Raw genomic sequence first — 23,607 nt, 5'->3', positions numbered from 1 at the left:
AAACGCCAACCATTTGGGGAATGTGGATTTGGTGGATTTGAAGAGCCTACACACGGCAGGTCCTTGCTCCTTTTCTCATCATCTCCCAAAATCTCAGGCAATGTGTGAGAGGGTAAACAAAGTGTGTGTATGTGTGTGTGTGTGTGGGGGGGGGGGGAGACAGGATCCAGGAGCACAGTGGCACACCTTAAAACCTTGCAACCCTCTCCTCCTCACGATTGCAACTTACATCGCCCTGGTGTTCTCGTCTGTCTTGCCTCTGCTGATAGGTATATCGCATCCTGCCGTTGCTATATACATGAACGTTGCCTGTGGGTGAAAAAGACCTATGAAGAACAGGTGGAAACCTCCTGTCAGCTAACTAAAGGAGGATGCAGGACGGGACACAGGAGGTGCCGCGCAAGGTAAAACATTCCGTGCCTGCTACTCTGGAGGGAAGCAGTGGTGGACGGGCTGCATCGGGTGGACGGGCTGCAGCGTCGGCCGAGGGAGAACGGGGAGAGGCTTGCAATTAATCCATGACGGCAGGAGGAACAGAAGGGACTGATCCAAAGGCTGCGATGGGAAAACCGGGTTAATGAATCTGCTTGACTTCACATCAGGTCGGATCTTGCTGATCCACTGTGCTAGAAGTGGCCCTTTTCTCCCCTGCGAGAGGTTCCTTTGTCAGGATCCTGCCCACTGACTAGCTCACAGATCCTGAACACAAGGCATGGAACTGAAGCTCCATGGAGATCAGCCAAATGTCATGTTAGGCACCGAGGATTAATCTATGGACAAGTAACCAGCTGACGGTGTGGACTGGCTGTTTCTGTTGGGACAGAAGAACAAAATTCTCAGTTCAACTTTCTCGGCAATACTGTAAAAACATGCAGTTGGCTAAAGCAGGGGTGGTCAAACGGTGGCCCTCCAGATGTCCATGGACTACAATCCCCAGCAAATGCTGGCAGGGGATCATGGGAATTGTAGTCCATGGACATCTGGAGGGCCACAGTTTGACCACCCCTGGGCTAAAGTGTCAAGACTACAGATGTGGATGCGGTTCTGGCCACGACAGGAATGCGTACTTAGTCCTGCTTTCAATTTCGGGACCGGGATATTTACGACAGGGCTCACGGAGAATGACAGGGGGTGCATGCAGTTTTAAAATCTTTGAACGAAGGCCTCTCACGATCCACAAGAGCTGCCCGTGGTCTGCCCCGGACAGAGGTGGGCTGGTGCCGATGGATCTTGGATGTTCCCTAACCCCAGTTCATCTCGGAGCCTCGCCCTGCTCACTCCCATCTTGCCCCCCCCCCCGTGCAGCTCTCCCTGCATGCTGGCCCGAGGGCCCCTCCCCCGCTCCCTCAGCCGAGGGGGTTCTCGTCTCACGTGGCTCTCCCCGGCGTTCCCTCCAGGCAGACTCCACCACTCTCGGAGGCTTCCCGTTGCGAGCAGGCGTGCTGCACTCCCAGGATCGTCTTCCTTTGGGCTCTCTATTAAGAGTAGGGCCTGCCAGGGAGACTCAGGTAAGTACGACCCCCCCTCCTGCCCCTCCACGCCCTGCTCTTCTCTCCCCTCGGCCCCTGGAGCCTTTCCTCCCTCTGCCACAACCCCTTTGGGATACCGCCAGAAGCTGCCAGAGGACTAGCCAGACCTTAGGGAAGGGAACATGAGGGCGAAAGACCTTCTAGATGGTTGCCCTTGATCCGGACGGCCCCTTGGACTCTCCTGGCTGGCCACCCATTGACTCCCGTCATGCAATTCCCTCTCTGCCGGGGTCTCCCACAGCCAAGCTCTAAGACATGCTGGGCTACAGAGTTAAGTGTGCTCAGGGAGGCCAGCCGGCCCAGTATCACCAAGCACGGCACAGACGGCGGGGCAAGCACGGTTCAGGCCGCGACGGCTCACCGATGGGTCAGACAGCCAAAAGCTTTGGGAGATGGGGGCTGGGGAAGCCGTGCATCAGGTTGGTCCCTGGCTCTGCTCGCCTGCAGGGCATTCTCAGGCCAGTCCAGTGGGCTGAACCTGAATAGGAACTGGGGGCTCTTGCCCTTACAAACCCTCCGTGCTTCTGGTTGTGTCTGATGCTTAGGATGCGCAGGGGATGAGGACTACAGAGTGCAGGTGTGTTTAAGGATGCTTCAAAATTCAGGATCAGAATCACACAGAGAAAAGTCCACAGAGGACCCTCCAGTCCGGCCCCTGCCCCCTTCTTGGGGAGTTAAACTGAGCCATCCAGGAAGGGCAGGCTATAAAAATAAACTTGTTGTTATTATCAATAATAACACACACACGCACACATCCCTCACAGGGGCTCACCCAGTCTTCTCCTAAAAACATCCAACAAAGGAGACTCCACCTACAAAGAGCCCTCACTGTCAGAAAAGGCTTTCTAATATTTAAGGAGAACCCCCTTTCCCATAATTTGAGCTCAGTGCTCCTACTCCTTATCCCTAACGCTGCAGTAAACAAGTTGGCCCCCTCTCCAGCATGTCTACCTTTTACATAGTTAAACACAGCTATCAAATCACCCCTTGCCCTCCTCTTCTCCAAGCTACACCGACCCAACTCTCTCAGCCTCTCCTCGTAAGGCCTGGATCCCAACTCCTCAGCCACTCTAGTCACCCTTCTCTGAACGTGTTCCAACTGGCCTTCTTGGACTGTGGCACCCAGAACCGGGCACTGTTCAACATGCACATGTACTCCTTGGGTCCTGCCTGGGCTTGTCTGTGGACTGAGGTGCCAGTTTTGGGAGAAACACTGAAAGCTTCCTGTCTGGCCAACCTACATGGAAAGTGTGTTTTCTCAGGGATGAGATGATGTGGACAAGCTTAATGTCACATCAACACACTAACTCCAGGGCACATTGATACAATTACTGGGATGCTGTGAGAATGTTTTTGTTTTTTTTAATAGTGTCTTTTATGCCTTAAGGATTTGTGAATCTGCCCCCTGAATTTGTCTGCTTCTGATTTCTCTCTCACAGCTGCAGGGCTTTCCCCTGTGGAACAAGCTCCAGCTTTATAGCAAGTCTCTCCCGAGCCAACAAGGGTTTTGCCAAGGCCTGGCCTCTGACTGACCATAAAACACAACGGGGTGATCTTTCACACTGGCAAAAGACAAGTGCCTGAAGATGTTAAATGTGGCCAGACAGTGAGAAGCAACACTGACCTGACGTGGTTTCCTGAACTGGAGCGATCCCTGAGCTGCAAAGCCCTGCCTCTGCCTTTCTGCCATGCAAAATGCAGAATTCCAAAGCGGGATCTTGCAGAGTTCTGATTCGGCAGCAAAATTGACCCACCACCCACTCTAACCTGGGAAAACCACAAGCCTCACTGTGGCCGGGCAACCGGGCAGCGGTCTTCGTAAGAGTCCCACAGCCGCACATTATCGTGTTGTCGCTTCTGCTGCCGAACAGGAACTTCACAAGCCACGTTCACATCGATGCAGGCTCTAAACCTCGGCATAGGTCAATATGGAATCGAGGGAAGCCGGTCGCAGGAAGCAAAAGGCCACGCTGATCTGTTTCACCCACTTAGCTTGGAGGATGCGGGCGCAGCCAACCCCCTTCCCCCAGCCTGAAGGAGTTTAAACTTGGGAATGGTTTTTACCGGCTCACCTGCCGGCTCTGTACATTAGGCCTGGAGACGGCATTCTGACACCCACCAAACCACTTCCTAAGACCTGCCCCCCCCCCCCCTCTGCAAAGTGGAAACTTAACAAAGCAGCCTTTTTATTGCGGGCAGATTCGCTGAATCCATTTAGGTGACCGAAGGAACTGAGATGTCCAGAAAAAGGGACCATGGACGGGGTCCTCCAGGTCTCCTTCTCCCAGCCAGGCGCCTTCGGGCACCAGTGACGAATCCATTGGGCTTTGCCATAAGACCTCGGAGCGCCACGAACAGAGAGCAGGTGCCCCCCCCCCCCCGCTGTCACAGCCGAGAGTCTTGAAGAGGCTCCAAGGGACCCAAGCAAAGGAGCCAAGCCACATGCTGCAGGGGGTGGCGACCTCTTTCCTATCCACCGCCTCCCAACCACATCCGATTGGACCTTCCCGGCACTGACTACAATGATCAAGCATCGTCCTATGGGAACATGCTGGGGAACGCCACCTCCCTTTGCTGGGAGCTCTATCAGGCAAGAAGGGAAGCCAGCAACACCTCTGCTTGGCTCACCGAATGCTCCACTGGAAGGCAGGAACAGTTTCCCCCCCTCTGGCTGGTTGTGCTATCAGGGAAGGCTCTCTGGGGAACCCTTTCCATTCCAGAGCTCCCTTCCCACCTGGAGGGTGCAGACATGTGACTAGGGCCTGGCCTAAGGACGGAGCTACATTTAAGAAGATGCTTCAGTTCCCCTTTAAGAATGGATGGGTTGACTGCGTAGGAACTGTTTTCATTTTTGGAAGGCTAAGCAGGAAGGGGAAATGCTACTTTCTAAAAGCTGGCCCTTACCCCCACTCCCCCAGAAGACTAATTTGGCTATAAAGCTGACTAGGGACTCCCACCAGGTCTTCTCATCTCTGATGGTTGGCTGCTTGCCTAGCATGTAGGGCCCTGATTCTATTAGCTTTGCGAGCCTAAGACCTTTAGGCCAGGACTGGACAAAGAGGGCAACCATCTCCGCTTGTCTACAATGTACTTGGCTTCTGGCATGAAATTGAGGAGAAAAGCTTGGCTGAGCACTGCCCCCCCGGTACCCCGGCCCAGACCCCCCCCCCCTCCAATTTCCAAATGGATTTAAAACAACTGGCTTACTAGAAGGAAAGCCACCCCCAAAGAACATATTGAAGAGGTCCTCGGGGGAAATGTCAGCCTCGAACCCTCGGTGGAAGTCCGCAGGGCTGTGTCCGTGCCGCGTGGGGCTGATTTTGGCATCTCCGAACTGGTCGTACTGCTTCCTCTTTTCCGGGTTGCTCAGTACAGCATAAGCATTACCAATGGCTGGAAGAAGAAGAAGAAGAAGAAGAGGGTCATGGTTTTCCCCCTCTGCAGACAACAGCTAAATCAGGGATGCAGAAGCCAAGAGATGAAGCTGTCAAGTTCCTGGTTCAAACAGCGCCTTGTTAACTGGGGGGCCTTCGGCAAACTCCTTCCGCTTCAGCCCACCTACCCCTCCATCTGCAGAACAGCGATGCTCACCCAGACTCTACTAACAAGGGGTTTATAAAGATCACCAGCATAACATATGTGCGTGACTGTGCTTAGGAAAAGGCTAGAAGAAGAGCAGATGATAGCAGTTCTCAGGTAGTAAAGATTTACAGCCTGATCCAGCTTCCTCAAAAGCCAAATCCTCATGCTAGACCAAAGGCATGTCAAAGCTGCATGCCAATGCAAGAAAGGCTGGGCCATCTGAAGCCGCAATACAGGCCTTCCTGCTGAACTCGTACATCCTCCTTGTCACATGACAGTTGCAATGATCACGTGACAGCTGGTCTGTGTGTGCCAGCTCGCATCATGGGAGACTGTAATGGGCTATTCAAGCACTGCTGCAACAGGTTGGGGGGCAATGACGCAACCTTTGAGAACCAACTGGCCATGCCTGGAAGGCACCAATTTAGACTGCTGGGGGGAGACGGGACACAATGATCTTCTCTCACATTAAGAAAAACAAATCCTTGCCCACATGACAAGAAAAAGCTTCTTCCTAATTCTAAATGACCAGGGGGGGTATTAAATTTTGGCTTTATTAAAAGAAAGAATTCAAACATTTGATTCTCCCCATCAATCCTCTAAAGTGGTTGGGCTCACCAATATTGGCCAAATAGCCAAAGAAGAGTTGGTTTTTACATGCTGATTTTCTCTACCCAAAGGAGTCTCAAAGCAGCTTATAATCGCTTCCCCTTCCTCTCCCCGCAACTGGCACCCTGTGAGGGAGGTGGGGCTGAGAGCGCTCTGAGAGGACTATAGCTGGCTCAAGGTCACCTAGCTGGCTGCATGTGGGGGAGCAGGGAATCAAACCCGGCTCTCCAGATTAGAAGCCGCCATTCTTAATCACTACACCATGTTGGCTCTCTTACTATGTTCCTTACCCAAAGATCTGGGAAGGTAGAAAACTTCACTGCCTCTTAAAATGAGAATTTGCCTCCCATGAACTTGTCACAGAGGGCAGTTCCTCTGGGTCGGTGTTGGATTCAAAGCAGGGAGAATTATATTCAGGTCTCAGTTCAACTACAAAGCTTACTGCAGGCTTACGCAGCTTGGGCCTGCCACCCTCTTCCTGGGACACAGATGGAGGCAGGGAAAATCACAGGTGCCAGCCCTGGGAAGGATGGAATAGTCCAGCGGCCCCACTAAGCTTCACAAAGTTTAATTTTAGGTGTAAACCACACTCCTACCCAGAATTAAACTTGGTGGATCTTAAAGGTGCTGCTGGACTCAAACTTAATTCTATTGCTTCTGGCAACCGTGGCTACTCACCTAAATCTAAATTACTAGTATTACTAATATTATTAATACTTTAATAGGTAGCTAAAGAAAATCATGTAAACCCACCAAACTGATAACTGCTCAAAATGTCCTTTAAAAGCCATTGTATCTAATTTAATTGTATTTAATTGCTTCACATTCTGGGCTTTTACTGAGAACTTCTAATTCATTTCCCTCTTTCTTTCCTAGCACATGCACGCAGGCACACACAGGGTAAATTACCTTGTTAATTCCTCTGCTGATCTACCTTCCATGAAAACAAGACATGCAAGCTAAAAATTACCCTGGGCAAATTACTTTCACCAAACGACACCCAGGGAAACAAAAGAGAAACACCAAGTTCAATTTATTCCATAAAAACTGTGCTAGAACTCCGGTCATGGAAGGGAAACGCTTTGGGTCCCCAGGCAACCTTAAGCAATGCTTGGACTGGGGTGGGTGGGAATTCTGCTCCCAGATTCAAGTCGCTGTCCTCAACTCATCTCTCAGTGACCAAAGCAGATTTTCTCCCCTGCCCCGTTTAGAAAGGACTATTTCTCAATCCCCTTTGCTCCTTCTTCCAGGAAACCCCTGTCCTGGACTCCACGCCTCGCCCCACAGTTCACCGAAGATTCGGCAGCAGGATAAGATGAAACAGTCACGTCACTGCTGAAAATCCCACAGCCTTCTCACGAAGCCCAACAAATTCACAGTGGCTGGCATCCTCCCCCGGTTTCAGCAGAAGGGGGTGATTGCCACCACTTCTTCCTCCCACTATCTCCGCCACCCTGTGAGGGTCCCTTGGCCTCCTGCTCAGGGGCCTTGGTAGCTGCAGCACGAGGGGAAGGCGTTTGAGGAATACAGGATTCAGCGGCTTGTCATTTGGCAAGGGGACCTTTCTATCTTAGGACTTGCCGGATTCCATCTCCGGTTGGGGGTGAGGTTCAGGCAGCCTCTTGAAATTCTGATGGGTGGTGAATCAGCAGACACTTCCGCTGGGGGTAAAGCGGTTGGCAGAAAGAACCGAATTGGCAGAAATCACTGCTAGGGTTCTGAGTGCTCACGGTGGAAACAACGAAAGGGGAAAACCAAAGGCACAAGATACTACGCAGTTGAGTTTTCCAGCACTCTCCTGTGCTGAGTTTTTCCAGTTCCAACCCACTGAAACCAACACCCTAAGACAGGGCTGTCTCTCCCATGCTTTCTCTGCCCACAATTGCACCATCAGTTCCCTCCTTTCAGGCCAAGAAACAAAAAGAAGCCTGGACAATTATACCTCCAAGAAGTACCCACTAATGCTCTGTACCCACCCAGTTTTCAACAGACTCGTGATGTGTTTACATAGGAGCCCATGAGGCACAGGGCTTCTAGAGTTGCACGAGGACCTGGAAGACTGAGGCTCAAATCTCTACTCTGCCACTGCCCCTTGCTTGGCCCAGTCCCTGCCTTCCCAGGGTTACTGTTGGGATACAGTTAAGGAAGGGAGAACGTTGTAAGCTGCTTTGGGTCCCCATGGGGACTGAGGCTGGGGAGGAAGGGTCTAAATATCTAAACACAATTGTAAAAAAATGTAAAATAAACCGGGGCTGGCTTGCTGTGATAAAAGCAATGCTGTACTTGGAACGCAAAGTAATATGCCTACGTAAGTGGTCAGAATGTATAAAAATGCCCATCAGCAGCGATGCTCCAAAGGTGACAGGTTCACATCTTTTGCCTAAAGAAACATGCTTGTACAATTATTTTAACAATTTGGTTTAAATGCAACATGGGAATGCTGACTGGCAGTCAACTCTCTGAGCACTACTGGGGATTAAGCAAGGTGAAAGGGGCCTCTGCTGGCTTCCCTGGGCATTGGGCAGGCCCTGTCCAAGGGTGGATCCAGGTGCTGATCCAGCAAAGCCATTCTGATATTTCACAAGCCTAGCCCGAGGAAGTTGAGGAGCATGACGCAGTTCAAGCGAGGAAAAAAGCCACACTGCTGGTCATGAAGAGAGGGAACATGACAGCACCAGATGACGTCAACCAAGGCATTGCTAAAGAGCTGCCAGGACTCCAGAGGCAAAAGAGTCCATGGGCCTTAGTAGTGCTAAGAAGCAGAGTGTAACTGGAAGCGTGAAATGGAGCCGGGTCAAAGAAGAGGGTAAAGTGTAGCTTGTCACATGCTCCCTTTTGGACTTGAAGCTCTTGCTAGAGCCATTAGTAAATATAATGACTTAAGTCTCCAGATGAGGAAACCTGCCTTTCGCCACATTGAAAAGACAGAAGGACAAATGACTGAAGGTAGGTCTGGTGCTAGACAGTGAAATGTCTAGAGAAAGGGTAGTCAAACTGCGGCCCTCCAGATGGACCACAATTTGCTGGCAGGGGCTCATAGGAATTGCAGTCCATTTTCATCTGGAGGGCCGTAGTTTGACTACCCCTGGTCTAGAGAAAGGCGGATCTAATCTAGTTCCAATGTCTAGGAAGGAATGCACAGGATCGCCAGAGCCTTCTTCTGTCAAGTGCAGCAAGGCTTCAAAGGGACCAGGCAGATGTTTGCTAACTTCTTTATTTAACAATCGAAAGACCTAGAGGTCTTAGAATCAGTCTCACAGATACCTCCCCTTACTTCCACCCACAGATAGAAGGCACTCGAGCCAGAACTTGAGCTGCAGCCGAAGTACCAACCAGAATCTGCATCAGCTAGCAGGCAGGATGTAGAGGCATGGGGAAATGCCAAGAAACCATCAGCAGTTATACACAAAGGTCTCTCAGAGGGGTGGCCTGACATGCAATCAAATATGAGATAAAGTTTCAACGGTCCCAAAACCACATGCACATAATCTACCTGAGTAGGAACCTACTTGCCGAAACTGTGGAGGGAAAATCATGTCACCTAACCAAGAGGCCGTCAGTCAACAGTACTAAGATGGAAGAATAAGAGGTGGAGCAATACAAAAAAAGCCCCCCAAAGACAGTATATTCTACAAGCCCTGCCCACAACTGAATGATGATCTAATGCCCCTGGTGCTCTAAGGATAGATTACCAGCCTTTGGGCATTGCGGGACAGAAGAAAGGTAGGGGACAGGCCTAAGAAAAGAAAGTTAGGTTCCAAGTTGGACCACCAATGCAAAAGCGCACGTGAGAAGAAAACTATTGATGTCCTCAGAAAACAAGGCCTTCAAATGAATGTGAAAAGGCAGCTTCTGAGCTCAGCATCCCAACGATGCCAATTGCCATTCCAGATGGCTACATTGTTATTATGTAAATGTTGTTATTGTTGTTGTTACCACCTTACTGTTACTTGAATGATGTTACCTGTACTATTTTGTTGTTTCCTGTAAACCGCCCTGAGCCTTCGGGGAGGGCGGTATAGAAATACAATAAATAAACAAACAAACAAACAAACAAAGGAAGAACCATAGAAACAACAAAGCAAGGCGCTTCCTTGATTTTCTGAAGGAACCCCACAAAAGGTGGATGAATCGAGCTAAAGTCCAGTAATCCAACAGGCTGCCCCGTTGAAAAGGTGAGACAGCACTTCAGCCCTAAGTACTTGAATTGCTGCTGGAACAAGGTGACCCCTAGCAGAGGGAAACAATGGCAAATAGCTGCCAAGGAACTGGCCCCTGAAAGAAGGGTGCACTCTTTGTGACCTTTCCTTGAGAGAAAAATTTGAAAAATACCTAGATGGGGAAACTGGGATGTCTGTTAGCTTGGCTGATCATTCTACTTCCAAGAGAGCAGCTTGGTCCAAGGAGATCTTGGAAAAAACATGCCTTTTGTCACATTATATGACCCAGCCCTCTCCAGGGTAACCTCTGCAGACCTACCAGTGATCTATAAAAAAAAGACAGCATTGTCTGTACAGAGTAACAGAGGGGTCCCACTCGTAGCTAGAACAGGGCCATGGGAACTTACCGCTGATAAGGATCCTGCAAGTTCATTTGAGATTAAGCATGAAGGGAGCCAACAGGCACTCCCCCAGACAGAAGAAGGTCCCTTGTCAATTGCCCCTTGAGGCCACAAGGATCACAAGCAACAGGATAACTGCACACAAAACTGTGTGATTGACAAAGGATGCCTACAGAATATGATGAACAGTGGAGTGATTATCTGGACTTTCTTAAGAAAGACAGCAGTAACTGTTAGGTTAGGACTAATATGCAATGGGAACTGACTATATATTTCTTGAGATAATATTAGACTATACTACGTATGGTATATTTGTATAGACGATATATAGACTATGAAATAATTACTTATCAGCTGGTCGCTTTTTTCTTTTTTACCTTTCTGTAAATGCTTTATATAATAATAAATAATAAAATTATTTAAAAAAAAAAAGACAAAGGATCTCTACAGATGGACACCGGCCAGAACACTGCACGGCCGAGGGAGATGGTGCGGGATTGGGGATCGTGGCGACAGCTGAGCCATGGGATCGCCAAGAGTCGGAATCGACTGACTTGCTGACTACAATCACCATAAAGGGCATGATACACAAAGCACAGCCTCTGGGCAGCCTATATACTGCTCTGCTAAGCAGAGAAGAACCATGCAATAATTCAGTGCTGAACACCCTCCGGCATTAAAAACAATCCTGACGCAGATCTCGCTTAAGGGTTACTACTTGGCAGTCCCAAGCAACATTCCCCAGACTTTCATGTCTTTGTGTCAGTCAACCAGATTGGGGGGGGGGGGGGGAAAGAAACAGCAAAATGTTTTTTTAGAAAAAGGAAAAGGAGGGAAGAAATGAGAAAGAGATAAGAGGTCAAACAACAGCAGGGTGGACAAGAAAAGATGGGTGGGAGGGAGAGGAAAGAAGAAACAGGGAAGGAGAGAGGTTGCAATGAGCTGCCAGGAAGAGGTTTAACATGAAATGACTCTGTCTACTCTATTTTTTATTTAAATGGCTCACAGGCAGAGTTCAATGCAATTAGGGCTCTTCAAAGTTCAAAACAGTCGTGTGCAGTGGAATTTCTCTCTGCTGCAAACAGGTCTGTGCTGGATCAGCTCTTGCACACAAGAACTTCACCTGAATCCAAGGTGGTACAGTCTGCCTGCTGAGCCCACTGCTGGGAGAGGCGTTGCAAAAGGCTGGTGTGACAGAAGCCAGCTGGTCCCCCCATTCCAGTTTGATGGAATGACAAACAGCCTCCGTGGACCCTCAGCCCTCCGAGGCTCTCTGTCTCCCATCAAGGCTCTGCTTTCCCAGCACCAGGCAATGACTCACAGAAGAAAAGCCACGCCTTACCTTTAAAGGCCTCCGTAGCACCTGGTGCATGATTCTTATCGGGGTGAAATTTCAATGCTAATTTCCGGTAAGCTTTTTTCAGGTCCTCATCGGAGGCGTCTCTGCTTACTCCCAGAATTTCATAATAGTCTTTACACTGTTTTACCCTAGAAATCAGAGAATTGATCAGACAGTGGTGGTTAATCTGAGGCAGGCAAAGCACATGAACTGTTCATTCCCCACCCCCTCCCACCTCTTAAAAGGCAAACTAATACCCTTCTCTGATTTCACAGTTGCTGGGGGTCAAACAATTGTGCTGCATCATTGGCCAGGATATCCCTCCGAAGATGTGCAGGGGCATCCCCAGACCACACCCACTCCCATGCACCAAGTGGCCAATTGCATTTTGTCCTATGAACGGGACTCTCTTTTCTAGCCTCTGAAGCCCTGCTACCGCCTTAAGTTTAGCAGAGGGCAAAACCTGAGCCTGGCGGGGCACCACTGGCCTGTACGGAGGAGCTCAAAGCCCCCCTCCCTCTAATCATGTTTCTCAGACTGCAGGGAACCTGGGTCTCCTTCTAAAGCTGTTCTACTTTCTGAGCCCCCTGCCCCTCTACTTCCCTACTGACAACCAGTTCTGTAGCAGGCAAGCGCATAAATCCACACACAGACCTGACCACGGGCATCTTTACACAGGATGGGTCTCCAAGCCAACACCAGCAATAGAGGAGGGCATCTCCGAGTCCCTCCTCAAACCAGCCAGCGGGGAAAGGTGGAGAAGCCACTGTGGCCAGCTAGAACTTATTGATGTCTTACAGCATCTTCTGCTACATGGGGCGTCTCTTGCCCTTCTGACTGCAGGATGGGCTAAAACCTTCAGGGCCTCTTGCTCTCAGGAGCTCCATAACCCTCCCGGGGGTGGGGGAGAGCTGCATATAGTTTGTGAGCAGGAAGAGACTGAAGCCGAGCTACTGGGCGGGACCATCCGAGCAGCCCTAGGGTGGCAGAGAGGAGATTCGGGAGGGGCAGGCTGGTGCCTCCTAAATCTTTACTGGAAAGGATGGCGTCTCCCAAGCAGTCTCCTCCTTTGGAAACACCCGTTCCTGTCCACAGACTGGGTGCTGTGGGCACCTGAATGCACATCTCCATGGAGACTGCCCCTCCCACCACCTTGAAGGACTTTCTGCGCAGAAACATACCAAGCAACACTGGACCCCACAGACATCAAAATCATGTGAGTTACAGGAAAGGAACCCCTGCACAATCCAGCAGCGATGTATTCCAAGGGCATGCAACAGAACTGGATCCAAGGAACTGGGAGTGGGGCTCCAGGACGCAGAAGGGGGTTTTTCCCCACCCCTCCCTTCATATTTCTGCCAACTGAAAAGCCACTCCTGAGAATCAGGAGTCCCTTGGGAGCAATGAGAAGGAGGTGAAAAGTCATCTCCCTATTTACATTTGAGCACAAGTGTGCTTTAATTTGTGCAAACACAGGAACTTGAAATCCAAGCCTATTCTCCCAAGATTAGTCAATTCCTGAATTCATCTAGTGAATGTGCTGCCCCCATGTGGCACAAACTTGCACTGCACTGCACTGTCCATGCAGGAATCGGCTTAGCACTTTTGCCACACCAGGACTTCCAGCTCACCGCAATTAGCTTTGGAAAAATCCGGACACACAAAGAAACACGTTGGCTGCCTTTTGACCAAAAGCGTACATAAGAATAACATGAAGCAGTGATCTTATTCTCAATCAAACCAGATAGAAAAGTATTGAGGGTATGTTTTTTTGCAAAAAAGTGGCTATTCCATTAGAACAACCCCAAATTTAAGCCAGATATGGCCTGCAGGCACATGACGTAGATCTCTAGGCTGAGAAATCTGGCTCTGAGCACAGCCAGAGAGAGAGGAATTGGCAGTAAGCTGCAAGTTATTTGCAGGAAGAACAGTCCCAGTGTAATTACGCACACACGCACCGCAAATTAATACGATGTGCCCGGTGCTCAGGCACGTGACAGGTGACCCCCTCGAATTAAAGAGAAACCCTGTCCAGCTCATAACCATGGCATTATCCTCTAGACCAGCTGCAAGTTTGGAATAGGCTGCCTAAGGAGGTGGTGAGCTCCCCCTCACTGGCAGTCTTCAAGCAAAGGTTGGATACACACTTTTCTTGGATGCTTTAGGATGCTTAGGGCTGATCCTGCGTTGAGCAGGGGGTTGGACTAGATGGCCTGTATGGCCCCTTCCAACTCTATGATTCTATGATTCTAAGTTTAGCAAATAAAGAGTATCTGATGAAGCAAGGCATGAAAGATGTCCCAGAGGTACCGAGGATGCTTTGCCATGAATGCTGCCCAGAACACATTGTCTTGCCTCTGCATTAACCCCCTGGGATGGAAGGGGCCTGGGCCCAAGCACCGGCTTTAGCTGAGGTCGGGATGGCTGGCAGGTGGCACAGCCTTTCCACTGACAGTGCCCTCCTAATGAAACAGAGTAGGTCTACTGCTGAGGTGTATTCTGACAGAATCTGCCCTTTCTATATTCTGCTCCAGTGCCCTATGCTTGTGACTCTCAAGAAGCATGAAATTATGCCCCTATTAAGTAGCCACTTACCTCCCCCCACCATTCTGTGGAAACTGTTCTCTTCTTACTTAGTGGTCAAAAAATTACAGTGGGTGTGGCTATCAGTCTTCTTGGTTCTAAACAGAGCATCTATACATTTTCTGCTGCTCAAGATTTTGCATCCTGTGAGTTTCTAGACCCGAAAGAAAAGGAAACTCTCTTCTCTGAGAGGTTCGACAAATCTACTAGGCACTGGGTTTTGCTGGAGGTCAGTACACACTGCTCTGTTCTGGCGAACACTGCTTTGTTCAAAAATGCTATGTGGGGAAAAAACATTTCCCGATTGTATGGGCAGCCTGTACTGCTGTTGGTATGGTGAGTTTCACTTCTATATACTTGGACTGCCTTGAGCTGTTCTACTGAATTCATGCACTACCTTTTGTTGGCTGTTTTATTGACCTTTTTATATGACGTGAGCAGCCCTCCGTGCTCTCTTGGGGCCATGGGATGCCGAGTCGCAACTGATTTCTGGCACCCCCATGGGGTTTCCCAGACAAGAGTTCGCCACAGCCTGCCTCTGGGTTACAACCTTGGCATTCCTTGGGGGTCTCCCATCCAAATACTAGCCAGGGCTGATCCTGCTTAGCTTCTGAGATCTGATAAGATCAGCCTGGGCTGGGCTATCTAGTTAACAGGATTGTTGTTGTTGTTGTTAGTTGCGAAGTTGTGTCCAACCCATCGCGACCCCATGGACCAGGGGTAGTCAAACTGCGGCCCTCCAGATGTCCATGGGAATTGTAGTCCATGGACATCTGCAGGGCCGCAGTTTGACTACCCCTGCCATGGACAATGATCCTCCAGGCCTTACTAACTGTCTGCTCATCCCTGGTAGCATACTGGACACCTTCTGACCTGAGGGGCTCATCTTCCGGCGCCATATCATTTTGTCTTTGGGAACTGTCCATGGAGTTTTCATGGCAAAGATACTGGAGTGGTTTGCCATTTCCTTTTCCAGTGGATCATCTTTTGTCAGAGCTCTTTGCTATGACCTGTCCATCTTGGGTGGCCCTGCACGGCATAGCTCATGGCTTCACTGAGCTACGCAAGCCCCTCTGCCACGACAAGGCAGCGATCCTTGAAGGGGAGTTAACAGGCTATTAAGTGCAAAAATAACAAAAGACAGCCCTCTAGTGGTAGAATTGGCTGCTCTTAAACCTCGTGAGGGTGCATAGAGAGACTTCTCAGGTAAGCCTATGATGCGCTGCATTTATGACTACACTGTATCCTAGGCTTCCTTCTCTCCTCCAATAAGGACTGAAAACATTTGCCACGAGACCACCAGAGAGCCTGGCTTCCTGGCAGTCCACGTTTGATCCAAAAGCACTTACCTCTTTACTGCATCTACCTGATCCTGAGAGTAACCTTTAGTAGTCTCTCCACCTGCCTCCCCATTGGCCGAAGGGAATTCGTTGCTCATTTTCCTATGGTTGGGGCTTGTGGATTCCTTGGGGGGGGAACGGCCGTTGGAGGACTGCTCATTCTTGATGAGAGAGTCAAGCAGCACTGCAAAGAAGAAGAGGCAGCGGGAAGTCAGCTCAGCACCGTTTCAGCACAACGTTCCCCCCTCCCAAGACTCCATTTCTGCAATGGTTGCCATCAAACGTTTCTCTATTCCTCCTGGTCGACTGCATTTTTTACTCTTCTGTGTCCGGACAGAATCACCCACAGAGAAATTACTTTAGGCCAATAAACCAATCCTCCCTTAACAGTATTGTCTATAGGGTCATTTTCCAGCAGAGATTGAGCAGCACGGTGAAAACTGGGGCAAAAAGAGAGAGTTCCCTGGTAAACAGAGACTGCATGTTTCTCTTGGGGATAAGGCAATATACTAGCAATGCTGCAGGCAGAGTTCAAGAGTCCCTGCAAGTGCACAGAGACCCCAAGCAACAGAATAGGATCGTGCCTCCTTATACTCATGACCAGACAGGAAACCATGCTGCAAAATGTCCTCCCCTTCCTGAAATCACAACAATTGTAAAGACATTAAAGCCTTGCATTAAAAACAAAACCTCGTAAGTTGTGAACTCTAGGTAACATTCATTAATAATGTGCAGAACAACAACTCAGAATCAGTGTTCTCAGATACCCCCAATCGTGCTAAGTCTAACAATAAACTGGCTCACTTTGTGTTACAAGGTTTTGATGGCTTTGTCAGTTACCCAAACGAACCATCTCCTAAATGTGTGTCTGCTCTGGCTGGGTACACAAAGGATAAAAACAAAGTTAAAGCCCCCGACAACTATGGCGAACTGCAGCTCCATAGAACTTTGCAGGCTTACTTCAACAAAGAAAAATGCGTGGCGCATGCAAAGTTTCAATGCTATGTACTGCACGATATCGAACTGCAAACTACTATAGCACCATGCGCAAACAAAGCCCTTTGGGTGAAAGAGAACCCCCCCCCCCCAAACTAATTGAATATCAGTGGAACACAAGATTGCAAATGCCTTCAAAGCTCACAGGGACAGACAGGATAACTCACATCAACAGCCAATCAATTTCATCTCTGGAAAGAGCATGAACCTGAACAACCACATCGCAAAATTTCCACATACGATCTTCTACACAAAGTCCAAAAACTACTGCAGTGGCCCACAGCATAGCACGGCACGCCTTGGACTCTCTAAGAGCAACATGCCTCAAAATCTCTAGCTGTAAACCGTACATGTGCAGAAAGTCTATTCCTTAGTGGGGGCTGGCTGTCAATTCTAGCAAGATCGCTTGCTTCAAGATGAAGTGCCCACAACTCTCCTAGGAGCGGCACTGAGAGTTCCCACGCAGGACGGCACTTCTCCACAGTATGGGCAGCAGATGCCCATGCTGTTTGGTTGACAGGCTCTACACATTTAATGACTGCAGCAGTACATTATGTGTATGTCTGTGGTAATGACTGGGGAAGGCACTGGCAAGGCCACCCCGTATTGAGTCTGCCATGAAAACGCTGGAGGGCGTCACCCCAAGGGTCAGACATGACTCGGTGCTTGCACAGGGGATACTTTTACCTTTATCTAGAAAAGTAAGCTTGAATCCCATGTATCAAAAGTGGGTCAAAAGTTCCATTTTAAGAAAATAAGAACATCTGTATTGTTTTCAGGTATCATTTTTAGATCGTTTCATGTAAATGAAGGTCACATTGCAGCCACAAATGATGCACTTGAAAGCCCTGCTGACTTCACTAAGAGATAGTTTAGCTCGTGAAAGACTATCCCAGTGGGAGGGGAAAGTGGGGCTACTGAGAGCCACCAAAGGCCTCTCCTGGGGTGGGGAATCCCTTCCACTTTGTTCCTTCCAGCTAGGGCAGAGCTTCTGAGCACCACAGATTTTGTCCAAGAACAGTCATGTACGTGATGAACTAATACAGTAAGGCTATATGAGTCTGCTGTGTGATAGGCTGACGGAACCAGAGAGTAAGAGCAACAGGTGATCACCCCCTCTCCCCCCACTACAACAGTTCAAAGCAAGAATGCATTTTCATGGTCAGCTTAAAAACAAACAAACAAACAAACACTCCCTGTCTCCTGGACCAAAGGGGAATAAACAAAGCTGCAAGAGCTCCTGAGGGCAAACAACCAGAATGCTGTGTAATCTGTTGATAGGTAAAGGGGGTGGGGAACAGAATCCCCCAAAGAGACTGGATACTTGATCCCAAGTGCTCACTATGGTATGTATTCTGAAGCAATCAGCTTTCATTTATTGGCACAGTAAATCTAAAAGATTACTTCTGAGGGCTGAAAGACACTTGCTACAAGAAGCCCTCAAGGAAGGCAACAGTGAGGTGACGTTGGTCCACATGTTAAGCAAGAACTTCCACAAGAGGCATCTTATGTTGGGCCTCCAGCCCAGAAGATGAAAATTTGATGCAAACAAAGAGGAGGTTGTCCTCCGATACTGAGCAGGTAGCAAAAAGACCCCAAACTTTCACTTGGCAAGAACTTGTTGTTTTTAATGCTGCAAGCTGTAGAAGTGCTATCAGTTTCTTGGCCATCACAACAGCTTTTTGACGCTCAGTTGGTTAGCATGTTCAAGATTCGTATTTTATTTCCAAAATTTGAACCCTATCTTTCTGGCTGGTACAGTGGTTAAAGAGCAGCGAACTCTCATCTGGAGAACTGGGTTTGATACCGAACTCCTCCACATGCAGCCAGCTGGATAACCTTGGGTCAGTCAGAGTTCTCTTGCATAAGAGAAATACTGCACCCAAATATACATTTTACAATGCCAAAGGAGTTTAAAACAAGTAGTTTAGCACTTTCTCCCCCCCCCCCCCCAAAAAAAAAAAATGTGGGAAGAGAATGGATGCTCTTGGTCTGCAAAGGACAGGAATCCAGGAAATGGTTTATTTATAAATATTATTTGATTTTATACCTTTGTGTTGAATTGTGATTATGTTTTATTCAGATGTTAACTGTATGTGTTTACTAGGATGTAAACTACCCTGGAAGGGGGGTAGAAAAATGCAATAATAGATAAAGAAGCATTTCTCTCCACCCCACCTACCTCACAGGGTGTCTGCTGAGGGGGGAGGAAGGGAAAGGTGTTTGTAAGCCACTCTGGGACTCCGCTGGATAGTGGAAAGGGTGTGTATGCATATAAAAACACCAGCTCTTCTTCTTCTTCTTCTTCTCAGGGCCACCAAAGTGGCTGTTAAAACAATCACCATGAAACGCATAACAAAGCAATGCAAACTAGAACTAAAAGACATATTTAAAGGCAGAGGGGAAAAAGAGTTAGTAAAACACAGGGCTGGAAGGAAGGATTACTGGAGCACACCAGATGAAACAAAACAGTCGTCATCTGTTGGTAGAAGACAGTGATGGAAGGAGGCCGACAAAGACCCCGGGAGAGGATCCCACAGTTATGGTGCCACAGGGTGTCCAAAGTGCAGGCAATGCAGCTTCTCGGTTTTCCATGTAACAAGAACAAATGGAAATGCTGGCTAATGCAAAGCAATGTGACCCCCTAACTCCAGTCTCAAAAGTGGCTCTTCACCTGCAGCCAGTAGTGGTTGCTCACTAGCATCAGCTGAGTAGCTTTGATCCATCCTGCATGCACTCTTTTTATTTTATAGCGATAAAGGACTAGCTGAGCCGTTCAGGTAGCTGCCATTAAGCGTCCCTCCAGAATTCACAGAGAATCGGCTGTTGACGTGATTCAAGAGGGCACAGACTAGCCGGCCTTTGTCAAGCAAGACCATCTGCTTCCTTCTGGCTGGCCCTTTAAAAGAGAAGAAAGGCAAACCGCATCATGGCACACTCCAAGGAGTCTCTGGCTGGGGAGTGAGGAGAGCAACAGCCCCAACAGCCCCGGGAAGGGTGCATGGCACGAGGAAGGAGAATAAAAGGCCAGAGCAGGAGCAAAGGAAAGACATGTAGCTGAAAAGGACAGGAAGACAGGCAGCTGGAAAAGTCGGGGAGGCTGCGGGTCGTACTCCTGGCCAAGAGAGCAGCAGCAGCCACCATAAAGCCAACTGTGTGTAGTGGGCTAGATGTCCCAGTCAGAGAACACTTAGGCAGGAATCAAAACCTGGGAGCCTCTGGGATGGAAAACTTGAGGGAGGCAGGCAAAGAGAGCATGAGACAGGCAAACCTCCAGGCTGGGACTCTTGTTATTGAGGGAAACACAGCGGACTACAAACCAGTCAGTTCCCCCTCCCCCCTCCCATTATATTGGAGAGTCTGAAGACTGAAGAAGCAGCCCTGGCTCTGGGAGCTTCACACATCAACATTTGGAAAGTTTACACAACCTAAAAACAGGTGATGCATAATTTTGAAAAGCAAATGAGGCTGAAGGTTTATTGCAAACGTGAGTTACACAAGCAGTGAAACCCCAGGGCTCTGTATTGCTGGTTCCTTTACAGCCTGCCAGAAGATTTTAACACAGGTTTTGCTTACTCACGGAATGAGATTGCAGCCACACACCATTGGATATTTCATCGCTGTTGCACTGTGCCTTGTCCACACTGGCTAATCCAGTTGCAAACGCCTGCTATAGTGCAAGGACCGCTACTGCCCATGGAGTGTGCATGCAGCCCAAGGTATATTATGAGACCTTAACTTATTGAAGACACCTAGTCGAAATCTTTTCTCTGCACTTCTCTGGGGTAAGAAGATGCTCAAAGTTGCAAAACTCAAGCAGAAACGGTGGATGAGCTCTCCCATGGAAGGATGTTTTGATATTCGAAGGTTTTGACCTGCAAGTCACATGACTACTTCCACCCCTAGTGATTTCAGTGGGATCATGCTTAACTAGGAGCCTCCCCAAATACCACAGAATATCTAGATGGGAAGCCATGTAGGGATCTGGATGCAGACCATAAATACATCATGCAGGGACATCACAACAGGACATGAGTTCAGAGTTTGTGTATAACATAGGTACACGCAGCAAAAATCTGGATATGTGTCATTGCTACACTAGGGGTCTATACATAGGGCGCATCGTAAATTCTACACCAAAGTTACTGCCGTTTGCATAGCCTGAGTCATCTGATATGCAAATGGCAGAAATCTGTTCCTGCAACATTCTTGGATAGGGTGAGACGGAAAGGGGAGAACTTTTCATCAGCCCTTTCATTAGTTGTGGAAAAGCAATGCCCCTTTCAGCAATTATTTGAAGGTGATACTAGAACAGGGAAGTGTCTGGCCGTTCAGAATAAAGCAAACAAATTACTGCAACTCTGAACAGGCTTTGTGACAGCATCATGTAACCAAATCTGATTGGCCATGTAACATCAACACGGCTTCATTACATGAGACTATGTTGTATCTATGGCTGGGATCATTTTCTAAGAAGTAGTTCTGGTTTCAAAAACAAAACAAAACAGTACCAAAGCTGTAACTTCTGAGTTTTGACATACTCTCTCAGCAATAAACACAGAATGGAGAAAAGTGTGCAAAACTAGACACAAAAAATTAATAGGCTGGAAAACCCTGGTCCTTCAGAATGCACTATTTTCAAACCAGGCAGTACCTTTATGGTAACAGATGTTACAGCTGTACTCTTGTAATTATTACTATATCCCTTTAAATAACTGTCAAATCACTTTTTATTTTCTTTTGAGACTACTCCATGGATATTTCCCCATGTCCATAATTTTTAAATCAAAAGTTCCATTAGGCATCTGAGAGCTAAGATGGAAATCTGGTGAGAAATTCTTCCTCTACCACCACAAAACTGACAGCAATAGAACACCCACTTGAGGCCGCACAAAAACACCCCTGAATTTGCAGACATAATTTGACAGCAATTGTCCAAAGAAGCAAGACTGAACAAAGATACAACCTCCTCAACCCAGCAAAGGCCCTGTGCTTTTGTTAGCGGTGTCTGCTCCTAACAAAAGGGAAATGTTACACTTGCCAATTTTTTATCTCTTGTACAACTGTCAGAGATGCTATCAAAAATGTCAACTCCAGTTATGAAGTAAACAGCACTGTTTTTCTCCCCACATCCCTTGACCATGTATGTGTACTGTAAGAGAGGAAAATGGGGTGGGGGAAGTATGTATTTCTGTGATTTCTAGAAAGGGTGACAACGACGAGGCTGGGCAGAAAGATCCTGACATTTCTGGAGGAAGGAATAAGGCTTCTGTGCTGTGACTGAGAAGACAGATGATTGTAAACTACTGGCCAAAAGCAAGTGTGCTCTGAAAAGTCCATAGCAAAGTGCAAAGCAAACACCGATGGCAGAAGGAAAAGATGACTAAGGCAAACCATGAAGCAGCTTTGAAGGATCACATTAAAACTACAACAATAAATAATGCTTATTTTAATAATACCCCCAACCATAGTTAGTCAGATAGGCACATAAGGCTATCTTACACTGGGTCAGACCAGTGATCTATCAGAATTTAAGGTAGAGATCTCTGACATCATTTAACACACGATCCTTTAATGTCAAGAAGGCCACTGAAACTGTGCAAAAGAGATGTTCTACCACTGAGCCCCAGTCCTTCCTGAAGGTGTCTCCAGGAAGTCCACCAACAAAGCGCAGAGACAACAGCCTACACCACCCCAGCTCTTGCTCATCCCTACCAAGTGGTATTCTTTTGTAAACCACCTCTGGTGGTGAAATTCACCGCACTCTGGACATAGAACTTCCATTTAGCTACCCAAACGAATGGCTGTGGGCTTAGACCAGTTTAGTGCTGGCTATTTTCAAGAGGAAGAGGGGTCATCCGAAGAAGTAGGTGCTCAGAGCCTCAGAAAAACATCTCCCCGTGTTCAGCACTGAGGGGAAGGCTTTCAAGAAAGGATGAACAGCCACGACCTGGAAAGCTGGGCTGTGTAACAGCAGCAGAAAGAGCCCATAATTATGGTATTGGGAAAGAAATAAGGCCAGTCATCACTGGTTGGTGAACGACACACCTGTCTTTATCATGCGCGTGAAGGAAGCAAAGGGAGTGGGTGAGCTGCCGAGTCTTTCTTTCGCTCTCTACTTCGAAGAGAACATATACTGGGGGGGGGGGGGAAATCTGGGGGCTATTTCGTTCCTGGATGTACAGCTACCCCCTTCACATATTGGCGTGTTGGCTTCTGGGAGTTGTAGTCTCAAACCCTTAGCTTGGAGAGAAATACCATCTCATTTCTCTCCCTCAGAACTCCAAACCAACTTTCTCAGTCTTGAATTCCATCAATCCCCGGGCCTGCAAAGTCTTCCTACAAAACTCACTTCATACCTCGCGTTTCCCCCTCATGACAGACCATCTAGGGACTTCCAATCCCAAAGTGCCCCGCGCCGCCACAGCTTGTGCGCAAGCTCACTACAGGTGAGAGGTCAGGCAGGCCGACTCAGGCCCCGGCCTCCAACCCTTGCCCTCCCTTAATCCCGCTCACCGCGGACCCGTTGAGACGGGTAGAGGCGCTGTGCCTTCTCCAGGAAGCGACGCGCCTTTTCCGTCTGGTTGGCCTTAATGGCGATCACCGCGATGGCAATACAGCGCTCCGCCTCGTCCCTGTTGGATTCCATGGCGGCGGCGGTGCAAAGCGCCGGCGCACAGGGATTACGTCACGGGCGACAGCGCCGCGGTCGCTACTCGAATCTCTCTGATTGGGAGGGCTATCGCCATTACCGTACTCTTTGGATGAGGGAGATCGGTTGTACCGTATAATATAGAATAGTGGGGCATCTCCAAAGCACTTTAGGAAGTACCCAGATGGCGAGTCAAGAGCAATAGGACAGCCGTTAAAAAGCAAACACGAAGAGTTTTTGTCAGGCTGTCCAGAGATTTGCAAAGAAGCCTTAGACAGAGTGGTCTGTGCCATTTCGCTACAGAAGCCATTCACAACTGGATTGTCTGGTCCATTCAGCAGAATCTAGTTATGAATTACTGCTATAGTGCAGTGTCCTTCCCTACAAGGAAAGTGTCTTATTGTAATTCTAAAGGA

General features: G+C 48.5%; 1 protein-coding gene across 1 annotated transcript in view; it reads right to left on the bottom strand.

Annotated features, from left to right (window-relative positions):
* Positions 1-23,243, bottom strand: part of DNAJB12 (DnaJ heat shock protein family (Hsp40) member B12) — a 35,912-nt gene extending 12,669 nt beyond the window's left edge. The window contains exons 1-5 of the mRNA XM_077350447.1: positions 23,056-23,243; positions 15,553-15,727; positions 11,624-11,769; positions 4,737-4,922; positions 230-309 (exon numbers count right to left, since the gene is read on the bottom strand). Of these exons, the coding sequence (XP_077206562.1) occupies positions 230-309; positions 4,737-4,922; positions 11,624-11,769; positions 15,553-15,727; positions 23,056-23,188 (720 nt within the window). The 5' untranslated portion in view covers positions 23,189-23,243. The remainder of the gene's footprint in view (positions 1-229; positions 310-4,736; positions 4,923-11,623; positions 11,770-15,552; positions 15,728-23,055) is intronic.
* Between the last annotated feature and the right edge of the window lie 364 nt (positions 23,244-23,607).

This window comes from Paroedura picta, chromosome 8, assembly GCF_049243985.1.
Source record: "Paroedura picta isolate Pp20150507F chromosome 8, Ppicta_v3.0, whole genome shotgun sequence".
NCBI lineage: Eukaryota > Metazoa > Chordata > Lepidosauria > Squamata > Gekkonidae > Paroedura > Paroedura picta.
This window is presented reverse-complemented; position numbering and strand designations above follow the sequence as displayed.